This window comes from Lolium rigidum, chromosome 7 (assembly GCF_022539505.1).
Source record: "Lolium rigidum isolate FL_2022 chromosome 7, APGP_CSIRO_Lrig_0.1, whole genome shotgun sequence".
NCBI lineage: Eukaryota > Viridiplantae > Streptophyta > Magnoliopsida > Poales > Poaceae > Lolium > Lolium rigidum.
This window is the reverse complement of record NC_061514.1, coordinates 6,272,534-6,299,696: the sequence shown is the minus strand read 5'-3', so window position 1 is coordinate 6,299,696 and position 27,163 is coordinate 6,272,534. Positions and strand designations below refer to the sequence as shown.

The 27,163-nt window shown below is 42.7% G+C and overlaps 1 protein-coding gene, 1 long non-coding RNA gene and 2 pseudogenes across 2 annotated transcripts; 1 reads left to right on the top strand and 3 right to left on the bottom strand.

Moving 5' to 3' along the window:
• Positions 1 to 1,318: 1,318 nt before the first annotated feature.
• On the bottom strand, positions 1,319 to 3,179 carry LOC124676636 (annotated as a pseudogene).
• Positions 3,180 to 14,720: 11,541 nt separating this feature from the next.
• LOC124670135 lies at positions 14,721 to 18,458 on the bottom strand (annotated as a pseudogene).
• A 1,791-nt stretch (positions 18,459 to 20,249) lies between these two features.
• LOC124670833 (BTB/POZ and MATH domain-containing protein 1-like) lies at positions 20,250 to 21,320 on the bottom strand. Its single transcript, XM_047207306.1, has one exon. It carries the CDS (start codon positions 21,318 to 21,320, stop codon positions 20,250 to 20,252), a length of 1,071 nt encoding a protein of 356 aa, XP_047063262.1.
• A 3,024-nt stretch (positions 21,321 to 24,344) lies between these two features.
• Positions 24,345 to 26,581, top strand: LOC124678767. The gene is made up of 4 exons (XR_006994640.1): positions 24,345 to 25,324; positions 25,469 to 25,543; positions 25,644 to 25,736; positions 26,313 to 26,581. It is a non-coding gene; the product is annotated as an uncharacterized LOC124678767 (long non-coding RNA).
• The last annotated feature ends 582 nt before the right edge of the window (positions 26,582 to 27,163 follow it).

Here is a 27,163-nt window from a genome sequence, read left to right as displayed (position 1 = left end):
GTGAGGAAGAAGCAGTCGTCGGTGCGGTGGGTGAAGTCGTAGGCGAGGTAGGACAGGGCGTCGGGGCAAGCCATGGTGAGGAAGCCCCCGACTCCAATCCCGCCACTCCCAAAGACGAAGCCGGAGCCGCGGTGGTAGGGGGCAAGGGCGATGTAGCAGCCCCCCACACCACCGCCATCGCGTCAGCTCCTCTCGCCTTCTCCACCGAAGCCACCTCAGCAGCAGCCGAAGCAGTGGGAGGGGGCACAAGCGACGTAGCAGCCCCCTCCACCACCGCTGGAAGAGGTAAAAGCTACGGTTTTAAGTCTTGAGGAGGTGATCTTCGGCCACGAGATGAGAAGTTCAAAAAAGGATGCTCATTGCCTTGGGAGAAGCTCCTTCCCTCGTGTGGGCGTCATGTATAGCAGCTAGAACGACAGACGATTTTTGTATCCCTACCATAATCACTGAGTAATAAACTTGTCTGTTCTGAAAAGAAAAATCTCTTAAAGCGCATTGGACCATTGTATCTCCATTGTCGGCGTTGATAGCGTCAAGAGGTCGCCTGTGTTGCCACTGTTGTGCTCTAGGATATCACTCCGTCAACTTGACATCAAATCCCCCGGGCAGGAAGCCTGACCTCAGGAAGAGCACTGGCCTTCGTAACTGAATGTGCTTGGGCGCATTTATCTTACAGTTTTGAAGAATTTATGTCGGTTACCAAATATCAGCACCTTCTTTGTCCAAACTCGAAATCAGGCAGATGATATATCCAATTCGATTAGCTCAAACGAATATTCAAATTCCATCCGGACTTGTTTTAGCTTGTAAAGCTCTGCTGCTTTCCCGCGAAATAAAAAATAGTGAAGCTCTGCTGCTGCATTTTGGATTTAGTTACTAAAAAGCATCATGAAGAACAAGTGTGTATATATATCTTCAAGGCTTATATTCTATATGTGTGTAATTCAAAGTAAAAAAAAAAGTGATTACATACTAGAGCAAGAGGATTGCTCACAGTTCGAATTTTGTCAGATGTTTGATTACTCTGAACATAGAATGAATCTTTCTTTCTTTTTTTGAAGGGACATAGAATGAATCAAAACTTGCAGTTTTACACAATTATACAGTAAGCCATAATGTATATCTACAAGTCATTCAGATTTTTTCACAATGTTTGTCTGTGAAATTTTAGACAATTGAATGACTTCGCAGCCTAGATGTTGTTCATACTACGACATAAACAAAAATCTGAATGAACTGAAGAATAGAATAGTGTGCAGCCTACAGCTTATTATCTGAGAATTGATAATGCTAATGAATGAGCCAAGCACTCAATCCCTTCGAAAAAAGAGAACTGATACTCCATTTTTTTGACAAATGGGAGCTATGCAAACAAAAATAGCATCAAGCTGCATACACCAATCCTAACAATATCACGTACAAGCCAAGATGTAGATAACCAAACATGGATTGGAATTTAGCTCTGGATAATTAGTTATGCGTATGATAATTTGACCTCTGACCGCTACTAGCCACCACGGGCCACCATCTCTAATAACTCCTTCATGACCAAAGGACAACTTTCCACCAAATGCTTGAATCCATCTGTTGACATCACAGCTTGTAGCACATTCCATGGAGCCATAAACTCAACACAAGCTTCTTTCAGATCCGTGCAATGATGTTGCTCTGCTAAAGCCAATGTTGTTGCAACCGTCTCCACATCCATGCTCTCACACAATTTTCTTTCACAAAGCACCCTTAACTTGTCCAGTCCATATCGATCCGCGGCAACTAGCAAATGTTGCAGTTTTGCCGTTCCGCCTTCTTTGTATTGCTCGTCATCTAACATTGAGTCTGTGTACACAAAGTGAAGAAGCTCCTCGAATATTGGAGGCTCGATGTCGTCAATCTTAATGTGCTGTGTTGTCTTCTCCTTCATTGGACCAAATAGTTCTGCCATGAAAACAGGAGCTTGCAGCCAACAAGCATCTGTGAGCATGGAACAATTGGCCACACACACTGAACGTCACGTCTGCACCTTTTCCATCCTTCAGCATCTGTACGAGATGGTCCTGAAGATTCGGACCCGGAACCTCCAAAAGAGTCCTCTTTACCTCTGTGCGAGGTTCCTTGATGATAGTGATAACACACCTTATGGTAAAGTAGCCATTATTGATGTCCAGCAATGATTTTAGCTTTGATTTCTTCACAAAATCATGATACCCCCAATTATAACTTGATGGAGAAAATATACACATTATCTCATCATAGTTGGTTACTTTTATTTCACCATGTTTCTCCAGAATGTTTAATGTGAACTGTGTCCTCACATCCTTTGCTGGACTGAGATGATACAGAAACACTGACGCATTGCCGTCACCATTCTCTTTAGAGTTTAATCCATCCGGGTAGAACCTAATATTCCAATCACAGCCAGCGACGCTAAATGTGCTCGAGCTAACATACTTGCCAACACCGAGGCCATCGAGCTGACGGTAATTTGTCACCTCGAAATCGTGTGTCACGGTGAGCATCTCGGTCAAGCATCTAGATGACGTCTTGGATAGCTGGCCATGCTTAAATACAGAGTTAGGTTTATTGTTCATGGTGAAGAAATGCAACGGCTTGTGCTGCTGCTACAGGCTTGACAGAACTTCCTCCGACAAAATTCAACTTCTTACCTGAGAGAAACGAGGTAGACTATCAACAACTTTCAATCACTAGATCAAAATCTTCCAATCAAGTTATGAATTTCAAGATCTGAACCTCTGCCCTCAACGGGACATAGCCCAAATTTCAATCTACCAAGTGAGCTCTCAAACCAGAAACAAGCCGCATGATATAACTTCACATCTAAAATATCGACGAAAAACTAAATGTGGAGAAAAATCAAGATCTGGACCAAGAAAACCCACCTTGATGCTTCGCGCTGACGAACAGGTAGAGCCGCAGCGGCGCACGGTGGTAAAAAGGGCGTCGGAGCTGGAAGCGGTGAGCTGAGGAAAGGACTCGACAGGCGAGGCTGCAACAGACAAGGCACAGCCACCTCTCCCGGAGAGGACACAGACTCGCACGCTGAGTATGTCCACCGGCCGGTGAACTCGCGGATGGTGGAGGGCGACTGGATTACAGGAAGAAACCCAGCCGCCGGCGTGGGGCTGTGGGGAAAGTCTAGAACCGCCGTAGACGGGCTGAGAGAGATGCTTCCTGGCTGGGAGACCAAAAAAAAAGGAGCCTGAGGGAAACAGCTTGAAGCAGCCTATGAGAAACTAGGCTCGGTCCAGAGCCGAGTGGGCTTCATATTTTTCTCTTAAGATTACTTGATTGATGTATGGAAATTAAAAGAAAAAAGGTTTTGTCTAACAAAAGAAAAGGATACTTTGGAATTCTTTAATACATACACCAGGTGACTTTTTTTTTGACCAATGAAAATACCAAACTAGGGATGGCACCCCCAGGGTATGGGTACGAGTAGAGCCATCCTATACCCGTACCTGTCACTTTCATTCTTACCCGTCACCCGTACCCATACCCGTCAACGGTATAAGTTTTTCCCATACCCATCACCGGACAGTTAAATGGGTAACCGCGGGTAAAAATATTCACGCTTACAACACATCAAATTGATCTAAAAAAATATGCCAACAGGTAAAGCGCTCGTAAATAGGGGTCTAATCCTCACTAACCTACCAGCGATTGTGAGACAGTAAAGCGTGGAGTTCAGCCTAGCAACATGAAGGCATGATTAGGGAAAAATTGAGTAGTTTAGAATATTACGACGGCCCACTTGTTAAATTTAGATGGGTACGCGGATATGAGTCCCGTACCCACTCTACCCCATGGGTATGATATTTTTCTCATTTATAAACTCATAGGTAATATTTTGTCAGATACCCGCATCCCTATTAGGTTTTTACCCGGCGGGTATGCAAGTCATGGGTACCCATTACCATCCCTATACCAAACACCTTAACTTTATAATATTTACATATATCAGATTACTTTCTCTCGACACGAACTTTATGATATAAAGCTCCTCTCCCAAAATATTTCCTTGACCATGAGATGCTTGAACCCGTCAGTCGCAAGCATGTCATCGAGAAATTCTAGTGAAGACAAAAAAAAAATGCATCCACCGTATGCATTAGTGCCGGCACCAATATTGTACTTTCATAGTTTATTTTCACATTTCAACTTTAGCCTCTTCACCCCCGACTTATCCAACAAACCTAACAAGTGTTGCATATGAGTGGCGCTATTTGACTCCGGGGTGTAGAATAGTTATTGTACATCCACCTTCTATTTTTGCAATGGTAAATAATTTTTTCGTCACGTATAATTTATCGTACTTCAGTAGTGGAGTAGAACATAAAAAAAATAGACATGTCAAAAGTAATTTACATGATGTACAAAAATATGACGTAAACTATATTTTTTTGGTGTTTTTACACTGTGACTGGGATAATGCATTTTTATGTCAATTTTTTGTTATGAGTCAAGCTGAACGTAATTATTTGTATAAGAAAAATTATGAGTGTAACAACATAAAATTATATTAAGTGCAAAATAACTATTCTACCCCCTGGATGCAACATGAGATGGCCTGCTCTATGTTCCGGATCTCTACGTTCATTACCAATCTCTAAATGATACCATGGCACCACTTTGGAAAGTTCAGAATTCCAAGTTTCAGAAAAGTTTGAAAAAAATATGTGAGAGTTTACAACATGTGTGTTTACAATCCTTAAAATTTTCAGAACCAAATTCGGAACACAAACAGAGAAAAAAAAATCTAATATGAATAGTGTCACAAAAAGACAAAACAACAATTTTTTGTTTTTTTTTGTTTCTTAATGTGTGTTTCGATTTTGGTTCTAAAAATTATAGGAATTGTAAACTCATTCTTGTGAACACTCACATTTTTTATTTAACTTTTTAGAAACTTGAAATCATTTGTTGTATGTATGTAAAGAAGTACCCAGCACCAGATTTCTCGTAGTAGAAAAAGCTTGAATAGTGAGTTCATCATGTTTCTTTTTCTCAGTTATTCCAACAGGGATAGTTCAGAGATAAGCATATCTAAAACTGACCAGTCTTATGAAGGTCAAACATGCAAGAGATCTCTAACTAGAAAGAAAATCATTTAAAACATCAATAGTGGATCAAGCAACCAGCAGGTTATCTTTCATTGCAGTGAATCTTTTTATTAGGTCATGCGGTGCTGGGCTGTGTCCAACGCTAAAAACAACTTTTTGGTGGAACTTTCTCTAGCATTGTTCCGAGTATAGTGTCACATTTTAGACTGCAGTGGAAGAATTCCTAGTCTTTACCTGTGAAATGCAATTTTGTGTTCTTTTTTCAAAGCAGTCAGTGTTCACGGTCCTCTTACTTGAGGACAAGTTGTTGTCATAGCAATAAGCAGGGCTGATGTGATAATTTCAGCAAGTATGTAATTGTTTCCAATATACTTTCAACCACTAAATCATTCTGCCTAACATATGCTTTGCTATGCTGCATATATATTACTAGGAAGCAATGGCGCGGCGGCACGCCGCGCCAGTAGCTAACGAATAAAAGATGGCAACATAAGCTATGGTTTATGGCTCACATGAGTGAATGTATGTTATCTCTATTCACATAAAACATATATACCATATTTAAGTGCTGGACATTAGAATATTTTGTTGCCTGTAGAAATTTCAATGGACCCAAACCTAATTCCACATAATTTCTTCCTGAAAAAGTTCAGAATGACATTGTAGATGACATTAAAAAAGCCTATTCTTTTTATCATGTAAAGAATGTTTAAAACGGATAATTGCACTAAACTGTCCTAGAGGGTATGCAAATTCTTTACAATTTGGTTAGCACAAGCTGATTATGTTTTGTAGTTCGGATTGTAAACAAAGAGGATGATGCATATGACCAAAATCAAAATTAAACAGATTCATGAAAGTTCATTTGAGTTCTCATCATGACTTTATTCCTGGCGACAATTTTGAATCCAGTATAAAAGGCCCACTGTATATGTATGCATGCATGTTGGATAAAGCAAATTAAATTGTGTATTTTTATGAATAGTAATTTATTTAAATAGTTCCATTTGTACTGCCACCCACATAACTTTATTTAGTATGATATCACAAAAAATACTTAGCATACTGTACCATGTTAAGGTTTCAATTATATAATGCGATGTATTCTAAAGTCAAGCCAGGAGAATAGACAAAAGTTAATTTGTTAACATATTTTTTCTGTATCGGGAAACATATTATTCTACTCAATCTACTTATTATATAATAAGAAAAAAAAAACACATGTAGTTTTTTTAGGGGAATATAAACACATGTAGGTACACGTTGTATTGGATTTGGGCATGAACCACGCACGCAAAGGCCACAAGCCCACATCTGCTCAGCACATAACAGTCTCAGGGACTTGCATATCTAAAAAAAAAGGTCTCGCGGACTGCAAGTTCTTCTCGCGATCCCCTTTCTCGCCGCCCATCTGAAGCCGCAGCGCCCCAGCCGGCGATTCCTACCATTGCCACCTCCAATCGGCGCCGCTGTCCGCGCCCCCGCACTTCCTTCGTCCTGCCCTTCAAACTCTAGTGGGTCTGCTCTGCGGATTTTCCAGCACCATTGCCTCCTTTCTATCCACTGCGGCAATACCTGGCCTGCGCGGGCCTCAGCTTCCGGTAGTTAGGCGAGTCGCCGGTGATACCGTATCGCGCTCGTGTGGAGAATCGTCTTCCCCACAGCGGCTATGTGCCGTCCTGCAAGACTTCGCCATCTGCTTTTGGGCTGGGCGCCTGGTCCCGGCCGCGACATCCGCTCGATGAGCGCGACGGTGGTGTTGCTTGAATTGCTGCCGGTGAAAACGGATAACTCACCCTTATCCCAGGCAAGTGCTTCCTAGTGTCTTACTATTTTTCCTATGAATTAAGATGCTTCGGTGATGGGGCTCTGTTCGCTCTCCTATGGCTATTGTCGTCAACCTTGATAACTACTCCCTCCGGTCGTTTTTAATCGAATGCATTTTATTAGGGTGGATTATTGTAGACCGGAGGTAGTATGTTCTTAGTCTGATTTGGCATTAGATTTTTATTGCGCCTGTTAACTAATTATTATTAAACAATTTTGAAGGTCCTATCGAGAGGACAAAACGTAACAATTTTCCCATCAAAGTTGTTCATGCAATATAGATCTATGCCAGAATGTTACTCCTGCGCCAATTTTATCCATGAGCTCGTTAACACATTCTCCATGGTTTTTCGCATAGTTTTTTTTTTCAAAATTTCTGCTACAAATTTTGATCCATGAACTTGTTACAACAATTCTCATGCTAAGCATTCTCTATCCAAGAAAATAAAGCATTAACTAAGGAAGGTTGTATGCACTTTTATGATGATTTTTTTTGACAGTTTCTTTGCTCAGGTAGAACCCTCACTTCATTAGGTTTCGCCCCCTGAAGATTCAAATCAAATTTTGCTGTTGGGTTTTGGCAATGATCTGAGTGAAATCATTAGTGATGAGGGAGAGGATGAATTCACTCCTGTTTTGTCTAGAAAGAAAAGAAGAGCCAGAAAATCAGCTTGTAAAATTGGGAGAGGTGGATCACATTCAAAATCGGGTGATACTACCTTGGGGGCACAATCAAAATCATGTGTCGCCCAGGTGAAGGCTTACAATGATCACCCTTTGAGTGGCATTGTAGCTGGAACCAGGATAAGAAGGAAGAATCCAAAATATCTATGATTGGTGCTTCTATGAACTGCAGAGGGGTTGGCAAGAAAGGGATGAGTACTTTCTTGGCAGATCTAATAAAAGAGCAACAGCTAGATTTCATAGGTTTGCAGGAAACTATCAAGAAAGATTTCTCTCCTGCTTTTCTCAGGAGATTTGACCCTAGAGGAGAGTTTGATCGGAAATGGATCAGCTCGAGTGGGTAGAAGTGGGGGTATCCTGGGTGGTTTTAGGCTATCCAGGTTTACCATTTGTGACACTTCTGTAGGCAGATTTCACATCAAGGTGACTTTGCTTGATTTGAAGCTTAATGAGAAGTGGTGCTTCATCATTGTCTATGGTGCTGCTCAAACCATTGATAAGGAAGAATTTTTGGTGGAGCTTGGTAATATTTGCAGTAATCAGTCCCTACCAATTTTGGTAGGAGGAGATTTCAATTTGCTGAGATTTTCCAATGAAAAAAATAAAGCTATGAGCCATAGTAAATGGACTGATATCTTTAACTCTATTATCAACACTTGTGCTTTGAGAGAGATTCATATGTCTGGTGGCCAATATACTTGGTCCAACAATCACTCTGATCCCACCTTAGAAAAGTTGGACAGATTTTTGATGAGCAGTTCCTGGGAGATGCTTTTCCCCCTTGTTACTGTCCATAAATTGGTCAGAGATATGTCTGATCATAATCCTTTAATTCTTGATACTCTTGATATCAGAATTAGGAAAAAGGAATTCAGATTTGAGAAGAGGTGGCTTGCAGAAGACAGTTTCCTGGATAGGGTGAAGCTGTGTTGGAATCAGCAAGTGTTTGCCAAGGACAGTTTGGACAGGTTGTTGAAAAAGCTTAAAAATGTCAAAAAATCCCTGAAAGGTTGGGGTGCCAATTTGAGAGGTGCTGATATTAAAAAGAAAAAAGACATTTCTATTGAATTGAAGGAGCTGGAAGGGTTGGAGGAGTTGGGGCCTCTATCCCTATCTCAGAGAGATAGAAAGATTCATTTACAGCAAGAGATGTTGAAAATCTTAGAGAAGGAGGAGTCCTTCTGGAGACAGAGATCAAGAGAAAATTGGCTCCTCCAGGGTGACGATAACACTCGCTTTCTTTCACGAAAGCAGCTAATGGTTGTAAAAGGAAAAGGACCATTTTCTCCTTGAGAAAAGGTGATTCTATTATTCAAGGAGATGCAGCCCTTCTGGAGCATGCTACTGCTTTTTATAAAGAGATTTTTGGTCCTGTAATTGATACAGGTATCAGATTGAGAGAGGATGTCTGGACAGATGATGAAAAATTGCACAATCTTGATTGTTCTATTATGGATAAACATTTTTCCTTGGAGGAAATTAAAGATACTATTGATCATATGGAGAAAAATAAAGCACCTGGTCCTGATGGTTTCCCCATTGAGTTCTTTCAGTCTTGCTGGGATATCATTAAGTTTGACATTTTGCAAGTTTTCAATGATTTGTTTGATCACAAGATTGAGCTTGATAGAATCAACTATGGAGTTGTTACTCTAATCCCTAAATCTGATGATGCTGATGTAATTCAGAAATTTAGGCCCATCTGTCTGTTGCAAGTCTTTTTCAAGATTATAACAAAAACCTTGACTGTTAGAGCAAATCCTGTTATGAACAAGCTTCTCCTGCCATGCCAAACAGCCTTCATCAAAGGGAGATTTATCACAGATGGTGTGATGTTGCTTCAGGAAGTGTTGAGAGAAGAGAAATATAGAAAAAATCAAGGTGTGGTGCTGAAAATTGACTTTGAGAAAGCTTATGATAAGGTAAATTGGAGATTCCTGTTTGACTGTTGTAAACAAAAAGGTTTCAGTAACAATTGGTTGACTTGGATTAAAAAAGCAGTTGCTGGTGGGACCCTCAGTGTCAAAGTTAATGATACAGTGGGACCATATTTTACCAGTCATAAAGGAGTTAGGCAAGGTGACCCCTTTGCCCCATTCCTGTTTAATATGGCAGCCAACAGCTTAGGAAAAATGGTTCAGCTGGCTCAATCCAATGGTTTGATCACAGGGCTGGCAGATAATCTTCTGACCAATGGTATTGCAATCCTTCAGTATGCTGATGATACCATTCTGCTGATTCAGGATGTTGCTCATCAAGCTGTGAATTTGAAATTGCTGCTGTACATTTTTGAGGCTATGTCTGGTCTGAAAATCAACTTTGAAAAGAGTGAAGTGTTGATGATCCTGGAAGATGAGGACAAGCAGAATTTTTATTCAGAACTGTTCAATTGCCAGAAGGGCACTTGGCCCTTTAAATACTTAGGAACTCCTGTTTGTGCAAGAAGAACCTCTGTTTCTGAGATGAAATTTACGGGAGAAAAAACCAAGAAAAAGATGAGTGGTTGGATTGGCAACTCTATGTCTATTGGTGGGAGGCTAGTCAAGATTGATGCATGTCCGTCCAAGCATCGCTCGTATACCAGATGTCTCTGAGAATTTTGCATAAAACAAATCTAGAGCAAATGGACAAGCCAATCAGATCCTTTTTTTTGGGCTGGTAGTGCTGATAAAAGAAAGTATCATTTTGTTAAATGGAAGTGGATTTGCAAACCTAAACAGAAAGGTGTCTTGGGAGTCAAGGATTTGTTCAAATTCAACATCAGCCTGATGTGTAAATGGTGGTGGAAACTGGAACATAGTAATGGTCCCTGGCAGGATTTCATGAGAGCAAAGTATCTGAGAGGCAAACGTGTGTACTATGCTAAACATAGACCTGGAGACTCCCCTCTCTGGTCTGATATGTTGCAAGTCAGGAACATTTATCTCTGTGGCAGAAGAATGAGAGTTGGGAATGGCAATTTGACTAGTTTCTGGGGTGACTCTTGGTGTAGCATTAGCCATCTCAAGGATATGTTCCCAGTTCTTTTTGATGTTTGCAACAATCAAAATGTTACTGTTGCTGAAGCAGCTGATATGGGTTGGAGATTCACCTACAGAAGATGGCTGACACCTGACTTGATCATCCAGGAGGCTGGTTTGATTCGTTTGATGAGTCAGATTAACTTGTCACAGGAAAAAGACTCTCCTTGCTGGAAGTGGTCTAAAAATGGGGAATTTACTGTGAAATCTGTGTACAAGCATTTGTGCAGGAATGGTTTGGATAGATCTTTTAAGCATCTCTGGAAAAGCAAGATACCTCTGAAAATCAAAATCTGGCTTTGGTTAATTTGGCATAATGCCATTGCTACAAAAGACAATCTGGTAATCCCACCTGTCAGCTTTGTAATGCACAGGAAACAATCAATCATTTATTCTTTGGTTGCTCTGCTGCCAAGTTTGTCTGGAGCACTGTTGCTACTGCCATTAAAGCTCCCACGCGCCCTGGGAGTTTCTCCCAATTTTTTTGGTGGTTTCCCCAATTTGTCCCTGCTAGCCGCAACACTCAAATTGCTGGACTTGCAGCTATTTGCTGGTCCATTTGGAAACTTAGAAACAGAGCCTGTTTTGAGAATAAGCTCATTAATTCGCTCGCTGAACTAATCAACTATGTCGTTGTCTTTATGAAATACTCGGTCAGGTCTCCATGGTGAACAAGATGCTCTGGAACTCCGTGCTGGTGCTGACGGCTTGCTAAGGCTTGCCGCGTCTGTCGGTACAGATGGAGCTTCTTCTGGAAACGCTGATGAAAATCGCCTTCGTCTGGAGAATAGGAGCCCTGATGACAGAAGTCTTGATGGAAATCACTGAGAAGTTTCCCCCCCTGGTGGTCGTGATGCTTTTGAAGATGTTGTCTAGCCTCATGTTAGCTAGCTGCTTTCGTTTACCCTGACTGTTATCCCTTATGCTTTAGGCAGGGGGTGTTATGTCCTGTAATACCTTTAAAACTTGCTCTAGTCTTTCGCCTGAACGCTAGCATTAGGCGGCGATCCTCCCATGAGAGTGCTTTGAACTGTTGTGTTTTCGTTATCTGATGATAATGAAAATTCGATCCTTTTTTGGATCGTTTGGAAAAAAAATTAGGTTTCGCCCCTTCTTTTCATGGAAAAAATCATTTTATGGAAGAATATCCAAGAAGCAAAGCTAATATGGAGAGTACATTCCAGGTCGTCTTGTGGGACATTGAATAATCTTCATCAAGAGGGGGAAAATAGAGAGACTGATGGTCACATCGGACTTGTTAAAACATTTCTCATGCCCGGATGACCGGTTCAGCCATGAGGTTTTGTGTATTGTGTCACAGTACTCCACTTTGTTGTCTGGGTGAGGTACACCTCCGTTGCCTTCGCACTCGCCGTGGTGGACAGCTGCCCCAAGCTCCAGGACCATGCCAGGATGAAACTATGTCCCATCAGATGCAAGAATGACAGCGTTGAGTCTGGTGCTTGAACTGATTGAACCATTGGGAGATTCAGTGATTTCTCATATTCATCGTGGTGGTGTTGGGAAGCTTTTTTTTTGTGCTGGGGAGATTTTGCAGAAGCCGTTTTAATTGACAAATATCGTGATGTTGCCACAGGTAGATAGTAATAGTACTTGTTCTTTCAAAACACTAACAACCACTTGTGTTCCATGCATCAGCTCAGTAATGGAAAGGTCCAGTTAGGAGAGAAAGTCCCCGAGGAGAAGCACGCGAGAAAGGATGTTTCGCTCGCATAGGCAGGCAGCAAGTAGGCATGCAAGCCTGATGCATTGGCGCGCAAGGACCATGTCCACCGCTACACGCATCCAGCAAATAGAATCTACAGGTATGTCAGTATCCACCCCTCCATGCCGTTTTACTTCTCTTCTCCCTGCATTTCACAGAATCGGCACTCACACAGATTGTCAATCTCTGTTCTTTAGCACCAAGTATGGAACTACGGATCAAATGTTTTCTTTGCTATTTGTAATGGAAAATGTAGCTATACAAATCAAACTTGACATGTGAGGGTCATCGACCATCATCATGTTGTGTGTTATCCCATGGCTGCAATAGCAGCCTAAGTCAGCCTCGGATACATATGGGTGTTGACCCTTTTAGTTGGGAAGGAGATAAAAAAATGGGACTTGAGGGCTTACTGGCCAACGCATGGGGTGGTGTGCTAGGAAGCCCAAGTTCGAACCTCACCACTCATAAAATAGCACAGTGGTTCTTTCCCCTTTGGTCTAGTTTTCGAGCCTTGCCACACTCTTTAGAAAATACCATGGTGGCTCCTTTTGCTGTTGGTGTAGTTGTTTAGGCATGGAACGACATGGATTAGTAGCATATATGGATGTAATCATAACGATGATCTTTTCATAGTTTCTCCTTCATTTTTTTTTGAAGGGTAGTGTCTCCTTCATTTTAGCAAATGTGTTGTCTAACTGTGATATATACAATGGAGATTTTCTACCTAGCTAGCTACCCATGCCTAACGCTGTTTTCCTTGAGTAAATGTGTTGTGCAATTGTGACATGCAATGCAGATTTCCTATCTAGGTAGCTAGTTACCCATGCCAAACGCCGTTTTCCATCTGTTAGAGCATATTCCCCGTCTCGGCAGATATATGCATCTTCTGCACTATCCCGGTTAAAAACCTCCTAGTTATTGCCCCGACCTCCACGTCATCATCTCGTAGACCAAGAATCTTCAGAGTTTGGACATGAACCATAAAATTTATCTTATGCAGCACATTCAAATCATTTGAGAACATTCTAGTATCCAGGATCATCATAATTCATAAACTTCCCCACAAGTTTTGCGAAGAGCAAGTAGAGCCACCTTGGAGCATGAACAAAATCCCATTGAAATTTCAGTACCCAAAAATATCCAAGGATCTGGATCATGAAAATATTATACACAATTCATGAAGCACAAAAAAAAATCTAGTTGTTTGCATCTTACAACCCTTGGTCTCATACACATATCGAGACAAATTCTACACCTAGATCTAGAAAATGGGGAAAAAACAAACATGCTTCCATCCAGTAAGCCCACCCTTCTGCTCAAGCGTCGCCCTTACCCTTTCACTGGCTCGCGCCTCGGTCGTTTATGGCGGACATGGAGCTTCGTTGTTGCGGCATGCATGTTCACCGGTTGGGGAGGGGAGGTACACAGGAGGGAGAGGGGAGGGAATACGATAGATCTGATGAGTGATGGGCGGCTGCGTCGATCCTCCCCGTCCGACAGCCCCGTCCATCAGCTAGGTAGCCGACTATTTCAGTTGTGATATAAGTTCCAACAAATAGTAGTTTATTGTGGTATATACACTAATGTTCATAGCATGGTTGTCAGCATAGCGGAACTTTCAAGAGAAGGATGTACCTTTGTAGTGTCTATGATTTATGAAGCAAACTTTGAGCTATTATAACACATGTGTCTGACATTTATTCATAGACATGCAGTCACTTCCACCACTGCACTTCTAAAACTCTTTCAAGGGAACATGCTATACGTTAGCAAAAATATAGGGTATATATTGACATGATATTTAAAAATCATTGTTGTATATCTTTTGTGGCATTTCACATTATTTTTTTAAGCTCAGATTAATTAGTCTTGGTGGTTTTCTCTCCAGGAAAAGAAATTGTGCACATGTCCACTTGAGTACTTTGGTGGACCAATCAGGAGAAACAAAGACACATGCATGCATAGGAGAGAGAAAAAAAGGGCTTCAACCGGACAGAAGTAGCACCGGGAGGCACCAGTCACCAGGAGAGAGAAAGCTGGCAGCTTTTGCCAGTCAAATAGGGTAGGCAGGGCTAGTCAAACCGAGTTTTTCAGGGTATCAGCTAGGCTTTTCAGGGCTAGAGATGCCCTCCCAGAGCCCAAATGCATGTGTGGCCAAGAAAAGGCCACGTCACCTGAAACTGGTGGTACTGTAGCTATTTTTGCAATCTACAGTGTCTGGAGCACTCACGGAGCGTGAAATTGTACACCCTTTATATAGGGGATTATGTAAATCTATGGATATCAGATCCTGACGGATGGGCAGTATTGCCATACTAGATAAACTAGGATAACATTAGGTACAAAACAGTAAACATCCGAGAAGTTTGCAAGACCTGCTTCCTATGAAAATATAGGTGATTTTCTGTCACCCATTGCGTATGAGATGATGTTCTTTTTCAGTGGTGATATGTACTGGACACCATGGAATGCGGCGGCTCTTAAGATGTTGAGGGGTCCGAAATCTACAGAGTACATCTTCTGGAAGCCATCTAGAACTGCCGTCATTGCAACATTGGCAGCCTTCCGGTCTTTCTCGTACCGACTTAGCAAAGATAGCTGGCAAATGGGAACAGGTTTGGTTAGTTTGCTGTGGATGATAAACATGATGTTGTTTATACAAGACTAGCTACTCCCTCCAATCCAAAGTAAGTGACGGTGACTTAGTACAAACTTTGTACTAGATTAGTACAAAATCCCGAACACCTGTTATGGATTGGAGGGAGTACATTATGACATACGATAATCTGTGCACCCAAATAAAGGAAGATTCGCAAAAAAGAAGATAAAGCTGCTGAATGAGTAGCTGTATAACTTTTGCTTGCATTTAATTAGGTCCTAAACAAGAGATGCCCATAAAAGCTAGGACACAGTGGTATCTGAATAAATCTAACCAAAACATAGCATTATTAGTACTTAGTTATTTCAAAAAAAAAAAAATACTTGCATCTCCAATATCAGCACCAACAGAAACTCCATCAGAAATGATGTTTGCTAAGGCAGCTGCATCTCCAAAACCCAAATTGACACCTTGGCCGGCTAAGGGGTGGACTATATGGGCAGCATCACCAACTAGCGCTAGCCCTTTTGAAACATAATCATGGGAATGCATCAGTGATAATGGAAATGCCATTCTCTCAGAGATCAATCCAATTGCTTTCGGTGGCACTTCGAAGCATTCTTTTGTAGATGCTGCAGTATCTCCAATGCCAGAAAATAACCTTTCCATGTAATGATCAATGCTACTGGAGTTGGGATGCGGACCATAACCAAAATCCAATGCATGGTTCACCGACTTCAAAAAATCTTCAGTGCTGGTTGATTTATGGTGCAATGCCTCTTCTGGGCTCATTGTCCACACTATATTGCTGAAATTGTTACCGATTGGAAGTAGGGCAATTGGACCAGAAGGGAGAAACCTCTGCCATGCAGAGTCATTATCTGCAATATGCTCAATTGTACATATAATCGCACTCTGAGGATAATTCCACCCAGATGTTTTTATGCCCACAGTTTGCCTTACATTTGACTTAGAACCATCAGCTCCTACCTGTGACCATAAGTTTGCATAGGTGGTTGAAGGCAATGAGGAGATACAAAAGTTCAAATGAATGGAGAAGCGGATATAGGAACTTACCACCAACTTCGAATATAAAGTCTGTCCATCGCTTAGGTCAAGTTTAACCAAATTACTACGAAATTCCTCTGAAGTATGACCGGTGGAACCTGCCTCAGTTGATGGTGACTTCACCCCTGCTGCTCCTTGTCTGCTCTTTGAGGGGAAAGCAAGAGATACTAATCGGGTAGGGTAGATCATCTTTTCAATGTCTTCTTTTTGCTCCTGATAAGGTAAACATCTTAAGAATCAAAATAAGGTGACTATTTCAATGGAAAAAATGTCAGCTTACAACATGAACCCATCAGCTGGCTGCAAAACACCAAACTGTGCAATTCCACAAATTATGTTCTTTCAGACTTTTAGGATATGTGAGATCATTTTATCCCTTATGAATAAGACTATTAGCAATGCACAAAAAAGTAGAGTGTGCTTCATGATCAACAGTTGTAACAAAACCATACTGTCAGTAGCAAGGTATTGTGTACAGCTAATAGAATCTAATGCATAGGAATTAGGTGTCTTAAAGGAAATACATCTATTTGTTATACAAAAGCCTCTTGGATAAGACTTACTTTGCTCTTTTGAACACGTGGACTGTAAGGTTGTACATTATTCAGCAAATTTGTAAACTAGAAAACAGACCATTTGTATGGAGTGAGCTAGTATTAGATGAGTACAAACATCAGAACTAAAATCTAGATCCAAATTCAAATCATCCAGAGTTTAAAGAAAAAGACAAACCTGTAAACGTAACAAAAGTGAGTTGCAAAGAACCTTGTTCTCCACCACACATCTACACAGTACCAAAAACAAAGCAAAATGTTATCAGCGAACCAGCAAAAGAATTGGATAAGGCAATTACATCAGCTTCTCTCAAAACATACCCAAGATGTTCTTTACACACATCTCTTGCATTGTACCTTGTGTATCCTAGTCCAGTGTAATCCCATACCTGCAAATAATACTTCGTAAAAATTGCAAGTTAAAGGAGCCAAGTGATAATGCCTGCGCATATGGTTGGACAGTTTCTGTACAAGGATCACACAATGATAGCCTAATGTGCATAAACTAAACCATATTATAAGTACTATCCAATAGCAAAGCTTCAAGTGATCTTCTATTATATCCAAAAAAAGATGAAATAGGGTAGATGAAACACATTCAGAATAAGGTAATAACACAGTGTCACTATGTTTTATGTTCCTACTTCCATTTGGGAATTGAGTGGGAATACTCTGAAAATGTTAAGTATAAATTGCATGTTAATTGTACAGCGATTGATTCAATAGTTTAGTCAACTTGGTTCACTGAGACAAATGCATGAATTAAGAAACCTACTACCAGAAGCATTGGTGACTTGTTCATAGTCTGATCCAGCACAAGCAGTTGAAAGTAATCATCATACATATGAAACGAATTGCATGTCATCACCTGCATTTTACCAAAGAAAGCATGCCTTTGCTGTTGAATATGCTCCCATGCAAAAATATCTGCCAAATGACATGGTAAAAGTATAAAAAATATGTCCTGTTATGCAATAGCTGCAAACACATGGTAATATATGTTTAAGATGTTAAACTTCTCTAATTACAGGTTGACAAGTTTCCTATTTTCGCTCCCCAGTATACAAATAGTGTAACAGATTTAATCAAACGTGTGGAAAAGTCTCAACTGATGGCAACAGAAAAGGATTGCCAGCCATACATAGATCAGCAGGGTTAGCTGTACCCACGTGGTCATGCTTATTTGACATGAAGTTTCAGGTTATCACTGCACACTCTGCACTAAACTTGACAAGAAATGCAGCTCAGCGAAATCACATTATGATAAGTGCTAGGTGCACGTATCAATTAGCTAAAATTGCAAAGCAGAAGGTCGTGAGTGAGGTACTTTTAAGGTTGTAGGAACAAGCTAGTGTAAAGCATAAATGGTTCTCCAAATCAACTTAAAAACCAACAGTCAAACCCAACAAAAGGGGCTGTCCTTTCTGTATTACAACCATGACATACTAAGCAACTTAAATTTCAGATACATGGCAGACACATCCAGAATTCTGACTTGAAACAAGTAATGTCGTATCCATTTTATTTTAGATTTATAATCTTACCTCTGAAGAAAGAAATGGTTGCAGGGGTAACAGTGCTGACCCTTGAATCAGGCATACCATCTTTCTTCAGATAACCTCTTGACTTCAATGCAGGATTGCTATCGATGATGGCAACTCGTAGATGTTTGGTCAATGGCATATTGGCTGCATTTAGGATAAATTAGGCATATAAGTAGAAGTCCAGTACTTGTAAACAACTTGCCTTCATGTAGGAAGAAGGAGAGGGCACGGAACGAATGACCGCGGCCGGAGGTAACGGAGGGGAGAGAGTGGACAGGGGGAGCACGCGCGCGCACCTTGTTCTGCGTAACAGGGAGTGGGCGGCGGCGGAGGCGCGCGCCGGCGTCGGCTTCATTGTCGACAAGGGAGAATACGCCCGAGTTGCGTGGTCCGGCTAGAGTGGTCTTGTGACTGAACCATTCCGCGTCCTGCGAGCGGCCGGCGCACCGCTGCCCCTTGCTTCCCCTCCCACTCCACGGTTGTGGAATGTAGCCTCGCCTCGCCTCGCGCGCGTCTCAAGCGGTTGCGGCGGGGTACATGGAGGTCGCCGGCCTCGTTGCAGGCGGCGGTGGGTGAGCCTGGCGCGCGTCGCGGACGGTGGCGGCGGGGTATAGGGACTCCCTAGGACGCGTAGGACCTATCCACGTCCAAACAGATGTAACGAGTCAGGAGTCAGGAGCCAGTTCGATCCTTCCGTCCACGACTGAATCGTTCGATCGTTTCCCGTACGGCGGTTGCAGCGCTGCCGACGTGAGCAGCAGGGACGCACAAAGGCGACACCGGCACGGTGCTTGAAGACTCCGCCGCAGGCTGCCGGTTTAGGACGACGACCGGCGGCGGCCGCTTGCTTACTCGCCATCACAACGCCGGGTGTGATTTTAATCTATATGAACTGGGAAAAAAAATTAAGGTTTGTTCATCTGGTTGACCACTTCTCTATCTGAAATCTGAGCAAGGAAAATCCTTGTAAATAATTTATGCTGTAATTAAATCATTATACCAAATCTTTAATTTTAGAAAATGCGGAAGGTATTTAGTGCACCATTGTAATGCTCTTATAATCAAAACCAAAGTGTGGCAACTAAATTGGCTAGATCGAATGATGAAACGAAAGAATTATATAAAATTCACTTGACTTCTTTAAAATATTGTTGATATCTCATCACGCAAGGTTTGTCTTTCCGTGGCCACGACGTCCACTTATTTGAACAAAGCAAACTTCTTTGATTCATCGACTTCTTCAAAATTAGTACTTATATTTTTTATTACATTTCTATCATAATATTCGGTTGCGATTTTCGCATTTTTTTGCTTAGCTTATGATTCGCCTAGGCTCGGATTTCTTCTTGGCTCCGCCACTGACAGGGAGGCAGCCGGCTGCGTCGCAGGCGCTGGTTGCATCGAGGTCGGGAGATCGAGAAGGAAGGAGGAACAAGGGGAGTGGGCCTTGTGGCGGTGCGTCTGTACGTGCCATAGAGACTGGGATGTATATTTTTCCAAAATACCCCAGGCAAGTATGAACAAATAAAAATTAAATAATGTTATTAATCATAAAAGGATCTCCGACAGTTTCAAACTTCTGATGCTTGGGTAATTTGAACGTTTGATGGTCTCAACTTTAATTTTAGGCCATTCTATACATATAAAACCATGATGTTTATCTACAAAGTCCTTCACATTTTTTCCCGTGATATAAATTAGTCAATTTCATACCATGAGATCGATAAATGTTATTATTACTGTTGTAATAAATTCAACCATAGAGCAAAAAATCTGAATAAACAGATGAGTGGAACAGTGCACAGCCAAAAGGGTACCATCTTCTTGAAGAAAATAAAAGGTCTATGCTGCCAATGGATGAACCGACAAATGGAAGTATTAGAATCAATACTGAAATGGATGAGCCGACAAATGGAAGTATTAGAATCAATACTGAAATGAATGAACCTAGTACGTATTGGAATCTATACTGCCAGTGAATGAAACAAGCACCCCTTTAAGAGAAGATGAAACAGAGACAACATTTTTGTCAAATATTACGCCTTCAAGAGTTACTCAACCTGATATAATTAAATGTAGACCTTTTATTATTATGTGCATTCTAGCCAATGAGTTGAGCATATTATTATTTGACCTCTGAACAGGACTAGTCACTAAGGGACACCATGTCCAATATCTCTTTCATGACCAAGGGAGAGCTCGCTAGCAAATGCTTAAATCCTTCAGTTGCCATGACAGCTCGTAGCACACTGCGGGGAGCCATGAACTCGATGCAAGCCTTCTGGAGATTCATGCAGTGGTGTTGCTCTGCTAAAACCAATGTAGTTGCAACAGTCTCCACGTCAATGCCCTCACATAATTTACTTTCACACATCACCTTTAACCTATCCAATCCATATCGATCGGCCGCAACAAGAAGATGCTGCAGTTTTGCGACTTTGCCTTCTTTGTAGTGCCCATCATCTAGCATGAAATCTGTGTATACAAAGTGAAGAAGCGCTTCAAAGATATGAGGGTCCATGTCATCAATTTTGATGCACTGTGTTTCCTTCTCCTTCATCGGACCAAAGAGCTCTGCCTTGAAAACTGGTGACCGTGCTGCCAACAAGCATCTGTGAGCATTGAACAATTGGTCACATACACTGAATGTCACATCTGCCCCTTGTCCATCCTTGCACATTTGCCAGAGCTGGTCATGCAGATTCGGCTGCGGAACAACAACAGTCTTCATCCTAAGCTCCGTGCGAGGTTCTTTTATCACGGTGAGAACACAGCGAATAATAAAGTAGCCATTTATCACTTGCGACAACGACTTCAGCTTCGATTTCTCAACAAATTTTGGATAGCCCAGATATGAATTTCCTCGCGAGAAGGCATGGCCTATGCCTATCACGTCAAAGCTTGTTATTTGTGCTTCACCGTCTTTCTCCAGAATGTTTAAGGTGAACTTGGTCCTCACCAGATGTGCATCATTCCCTTCGATGACACGTTCCAGAAAGACCGATGCATAGCCAGCATATTCCAACGTCCACCCATCCGGGAAGAAACTGATAAACCATTCGTAGCCAGCCACGCTGAAGTTGCATGAGCGAACGAACCTACCGGGGCCGATGCCATCGAGCAACTCGTAACTGGTCACCTCGAAATCATGCACCGTGGTGACGCCCTCCATCAAGCATCTCGACGTTGTCTTGGGTGAGGTATTGTTTTTGGCCATGGTGAGGATAAATGCAACGGGTATCGCAGGCCTGCAAAGCAAACAGAACTTCCTGTGAGAAAATTCAACTTTCAACCTAGAAAAACAGGCTTTAAATTAGTACTAGATCAATATACTGTAGCTTTGAAACCGGGCGAAGTTAGGGCTTCAACGAAACATAACCCAAATTTCAACCAGCTCTCAATCCAAAACAGGCAACCTTCTAGTTGATGCATGGAAGCTATTCCATCTAAGAAGTTGGGGGGAAATCAAACTGGGAGAGAATCAAGATCTGAACCAAGCCTACACACCTTGATGCTTCAAGGCGAACGGGCAGAAGGCGACAGAGCTGGAGGGCGGCGGGCCGAGAAAAGGACTCTACAGGCGAGGGCACGAAGGGCAAGCCAAAAAACCTCGCCGGAGGAGGACGTCGAACCGCACGTTGAGTAGGTCCACTGGCCGGCGAGTTCGCAGATGGAGAGCCGCTGCGCAGCCAATGGAGTCCAAGAGGAAGAAAACCCAGCCGCCGGCATCCTCGGCGAATAGAAACGCCTGTTCCTTGGGCCGGCCCATGTTGGACCGAAGTGCTTATCTTTTCTTTTTTTGCCTTTTGCCTTTTGTTTCTTTTATTTTCTATTTTCCTCTGACTTTCATTTTTCCGATTGTTTATTTTGACTTTATTTTAATATTTTAATATTTTAAATATATAAAATTATTTTCTTTGTTTGATTTTTTCTTAATTTAATTTATTTCTTAGCTGTTTCACTTTGAGGCAAAGAGCCCCACATCATATTATTATATTAAAAAACTCAAGTCCAAAGACCAAGATATATACAACTAACTAATAAAAAGACAAAAATAAAAAAAAGATATATACAACAACCAGAGCAGGAAAGGACACTAAGGCAGAGACCTAATCCAACTCAAAAGATTGTCCTTGAACTTGGCCTTGATTCTATATTGTAGCAAAGTCATATCATGAATGAACTGGCTCTTCCACTTAGTGAATGAGCTTCTCTCCTGCCTAAAGATCTTTGCATTTTCGCGTCTATTGCGGAGCGGATTGCAGAATAAGAGAAAGCGAGGATGAGGATGGGAGATCAAATGGTCCGAGAATCTAGATTGTATGGTGGACAAGGCGAGAGATATCGGGTCGTCAAATTCCACGAAGAAAAGAGAAGAGGAGAAAGAAAATTAGTTGGCTCTCGTGTAAGAGTTAGTACTAGTACGTGGTCCTAAGCATTTTATGAAAGTGAAAGGTCGGCCATGTATTGATAAAGTAGTACATCTCTATAGCTAAATATAAATAATATGACATTTTGCTATACAATTGAACTATAAATAACATGATATTTTGCTTATACAGAAACAACTATACTATTGAACTTGCTCTAATTGGTCGAGGCCTTTGTAGCCGTGGCTCGCCAATATTGCACCTAGAACTTCATGAGAGGACACAATAAATGCAAGACATGCATCCTTGAGCCAAGGGCAATGGTGTTGCTCCGCCAACGCCAATATTGTCTTGACGGTCTTCGCATCAATGCTATTGCGTAATTTTGGTTGGCACGTCACCTTGAGTTTTTCTAGCCCATACCTATCTGCCGCGACTAGCAAATGCTGCAATACCGCCACCGTGTAACCTTCACCATTGCCCGGCAGATAGTCCGTGTAGATGAAGTGAAGAAGCATCTCAAAGATCGATGGCTCCATGTCGACGATCTCTATGTGACGCATATCTTTCTCCATCATGGGACCAAAGAGCTGCGCTTGGAACACTGGTGACCTCGCAGCCAGCATAAACTTGTGTGCGCCGAACACCTGGGAGCCGACTCGGAACGTGACATCCGTGCCTCTGCCATCCTTGAGTCCACGTTCGAGGTCACGAACCAGCTCCGACGGGGAAATCACCATTGCCCTTATGTCCTCCGCCGGAAGCGGATTGATGACGGTGAGGACGCACCTGATCGTGAGGCAGTCGTTGTCGAGACATCTCGAGAATCTTAGCAACGGCTTCCAGAAGAACGAGGCCCCAGTCCGGCAGCTGGGATGAAAAGCCATTGTAACGTTTGGACAATTGGCGGGCGCGCCCTACAAAGGACGGTTTACCATCCCTATCCACCAGGCTTAAGGAGCACTTGACCTGAACAGCATCCGCCAGTCCGTTGCAGAGGCACAGATACACCGACGAGGCTTGACGTAGTAATTCGCTGTGTATCCGTCCGGGTAGAATTGTAGAATCCAGTGGTAGCCGCCGACGGTGAAGCGGGCGGAGCTAACGTACTTGCCGCTGCCGATGTGGCCGGCGAGCAGCGAGTAGTGTTGACCACCACGAAGTTGTGCGTTCCCGTCGCGCTCTCCGTCAAGCACCTCGACGACGTGTGAGAGGTAGACATGGTGGTAACAGCAAGTTCGCGAGATCTGACGGAATACTAGCGAGATTTATCGATCGATTGGTGGTGCTCGCTGTCTTGAGGGGCTATTCTTCGAATATCCTCGCTCGTACAGAGAGCAGCGGTGGGAGACAGACCTACTGATATATATAGGGTTCGATCCCGTAGCAGAAGAGTCCGACTCCGAGAGTATTAGGACTTCTTTTCTGATGGACGACGTGTTCTTCAGTGCACCCCTCCCCAAACTCAAAAAAGGCCAACATGGTAAGAGGTTATCTAAAGGTATAAACGATGCCCCCCATAGGGGGATTCACAGCGACCTCAGAATGTGAACCGTCCGATTTTTACAGTGTCTGGCCGAAATTCGATCTCAGCCGTCCGTTTCTGCAGCGCCTCCTGCTAGCGAAAGCCATGCGATGGCCGTTATCTACCCGCGTCTGGCTGCGTTTGGGTCCTACGGGCGGTCGGGTCCACGCGTCAGTCTCTGTGGGTCGTTTATGGGTCGCGTTCGTCTCGCACCGGCCAGGCAAAATATCTTGTCCGCGCGGGGTAGTTTGGTCTTTTCCTTCGGTGGCCTGCCAATCCCCTCCCGAGCGCCATCTCTCCCAATCCCGTCACTGCCTCCTCCCCCAATCGCGTGCTCATGCCCGTAGGAACCCTAGCCTATCCCCATGAGTTGCCGCCCACCTCCGCCAATCCCTGCCCTATCTCCTCCGCCACGAGCCGGATGCAGTTGCGCGGAGGCGTGCGAGCAGCGGCGCTGGTCGCGCGATCGGGAGGAGGAAGCTGGGAGGACGGCGCGAGACGAGGGGGCCGCCGAGCACGACGACGAGGCTCGCAGGAAGGGCGCCACCAGGCCGTCGACGTGCGCTCTCGCGCCCCTAGCACCCTGCTCGAGCTCCACCCTCAGACGGCGATGGCGGACTCATCCCTCCGGCGACTACAGGTATGATGCGCAGTCCTCCTTTGTTTAGTTCGATTACTTCTGTAGATTCCCGCAGCTGCAGGCGTCACGGTGGCGGCGTTCACCATCTGTCGGAGTGACAGGTCTCGGGCGAACCTAGGGGCAGGGGCGAGCCTCGAGTTCCACCCCATCTACGCGCTCAAGCTTATGTTCCCAGCGCAGATCCGCATCGGCAGTTAACTACTGCGAGCCTTTTGCTGCTACTCTGTATCTCTGTTGTCTAGGATCAAGGCATTTTTCTGACCGTATTATATATTTTGTGTGTAGCATATCAATCTGCGCAGGGTATTTTTCTGATTGTACAATTCAATATTGCTTTGAGATTATTCCTTCATATTTCTGCTGATTGTTGGTTATGGACCATTCATGCTATAAGCTGCCAACTGTACGTCTATACTAATGGTCCCGTCAGTACTGGTGGCAACATACTTTGCTCTACTTCTTTTATCTTTTGGGTGCCTGTTGGTTCAGCTTCTATCTGGAATATTGTTGTGCGGCCCACAAAGGTGCGCGGGGCGCTGGTAGCACCTCGAGATTCACCTTGATCTTGCGTCGTTATCCTCATCGGGAGCAGCGCCGCCTCCGCTTCGCGCAGTCATCCTTCAAGCCCCTCCCTTTCACCCTTTCCCTCAAGGCCGCCAAGGTCGTCCTCGACCAGCACAAGCCAGGTAAGGGAACTCGTAGCCTCATGCAACAGGAACAATCAGTATGAGTATGTTTTCAGATACCTCTTTCTAGCTGTCAGTGCATAGCTTTGTATGACATGGTAGTGTGGATTGAAATATTGTGTACTCTTCATGATATTTTCCCAGGTAATTGTGCTCCTCTCCATCATCCTCTGGCGCGATAATGGCAAGACCATCATGCAGCAGGAACAATCAGTATGAGTATATTTTCAGATACCTCTTTCTAGCTGTCAGTGCATAGCTTTGTATGACATGGTAGTGTGGATTGAAATATTGTTTACTTGTCATGATATTTTTTCAGGTAATTGTGCTCCATGTTGGTTAATTTCTGAACCAAGTATTCAGATTTGAGAAGCCCAACAGAAAGAGTTCAGTAATATCTTACTTATGAATGGTAAAATTTGTATTTCCTTGTCTGTAATACATGTTTCTGGCGCTTGCTTTGATGTTGATATAGCTGCAGAATTACAAAGAGTACCATCTACTTCGCAGGCTACTTAAGTCATATTCATGTGGCAAATTGATGTTGGCATGGTTATATTTTGGATTTCGTTGTATGTTCCTATTTCTACTAGCCATCTTGTTTAAAGCTTCTTTGTTAGCAGCCCTTTGTGTTGCCATCTTTGTATATTCAGATTTTGTTTTATCTTTTCCTACAAGGTGTTGATGAAAATTCCAATCAGGTTATAGCGGAAGATTAATCCATGTAATATTTATATCTCTGAAATTTATATGCATATAAACATGACTTGCTTGTACAAGATATTACCTCACTCACATGTGTGTGACTTGAATGTGTAGTATATTTTCTATCTCGCATGTGGCACTAGCATGTGCAAGCTATCATTGATAAAATTGCGTGAGAAAATTAGTTTTTTGCTAGAAGAGTTGGCTAGACTTTTATATGCTATATTATTTAACACATGATTTCATTTCATCACATTATTAACCGTGAAGAATTTCCTTGCAGCTGGTCACTCATTAATTGCGAAAACTTTCATGTCGTCTAAAAGTCATGCTTCACAGGTTTATGGCTTGATGGATTCAAAAATTGAGCTCAGTTCTAACTATGAAAGAGTTATCAGATCTCCAAGAAGTGATGGATGGCAAAGAATTGTTCGTTTGCACCTATATTTATCAGATATTGTTAGAAGATGAAGCTAGATATTACTAGACTTCTATTTTGGGATTCTAGATCTGTCCCAGATGACAATCGTTTAATCTACTTGTGCACAGTTTGTGGTTCATCGTACCATGGTAAGGTCCTTATTTTTTGGTTCAATCAAATTTTTTGGTGACAGGAATCATGATCTGTTGCATGTTAGTCCATTAACATGTGCTGCAGCCTGGAGGGCCCCTGTATTCTGTTAGCTAAATATTACGGTGCTTATAAAATAAAGAAAGTAATATGTAAATAGCATAGGGAAACCTGAAATTTCTCCCAGAGATAACATCCAACTGTTTTTATTATTTTCCGCTCGATAGTCAGTTTGTACTATGGATTGATCTGTATGGAAGGCTTGATCGCTAGCATCGCTGCTGCTCCTCCTCTTTGCCCTCTTTGGCATTGAGTAGGAGGAGCACGTGCTGCCTCCAAACCTCATCAGAGGGGATGACGCCTTGGCTGTCGGCATAGAGAATAACGAAGATAATGTGTTTGCTCACTATAAGTCTACTAAACTTGAGAGTCTTTGGTTCAGTTTAGCCTTCGATGGATGGAGCTTTGCTGATGGCGTTGTTGGATACATGAATGAAGGTAAACAAAAGTAGACCACAAACCTGTCCTAATTATTTCGCTTTGAATTAGTGCAAAGAAATCAT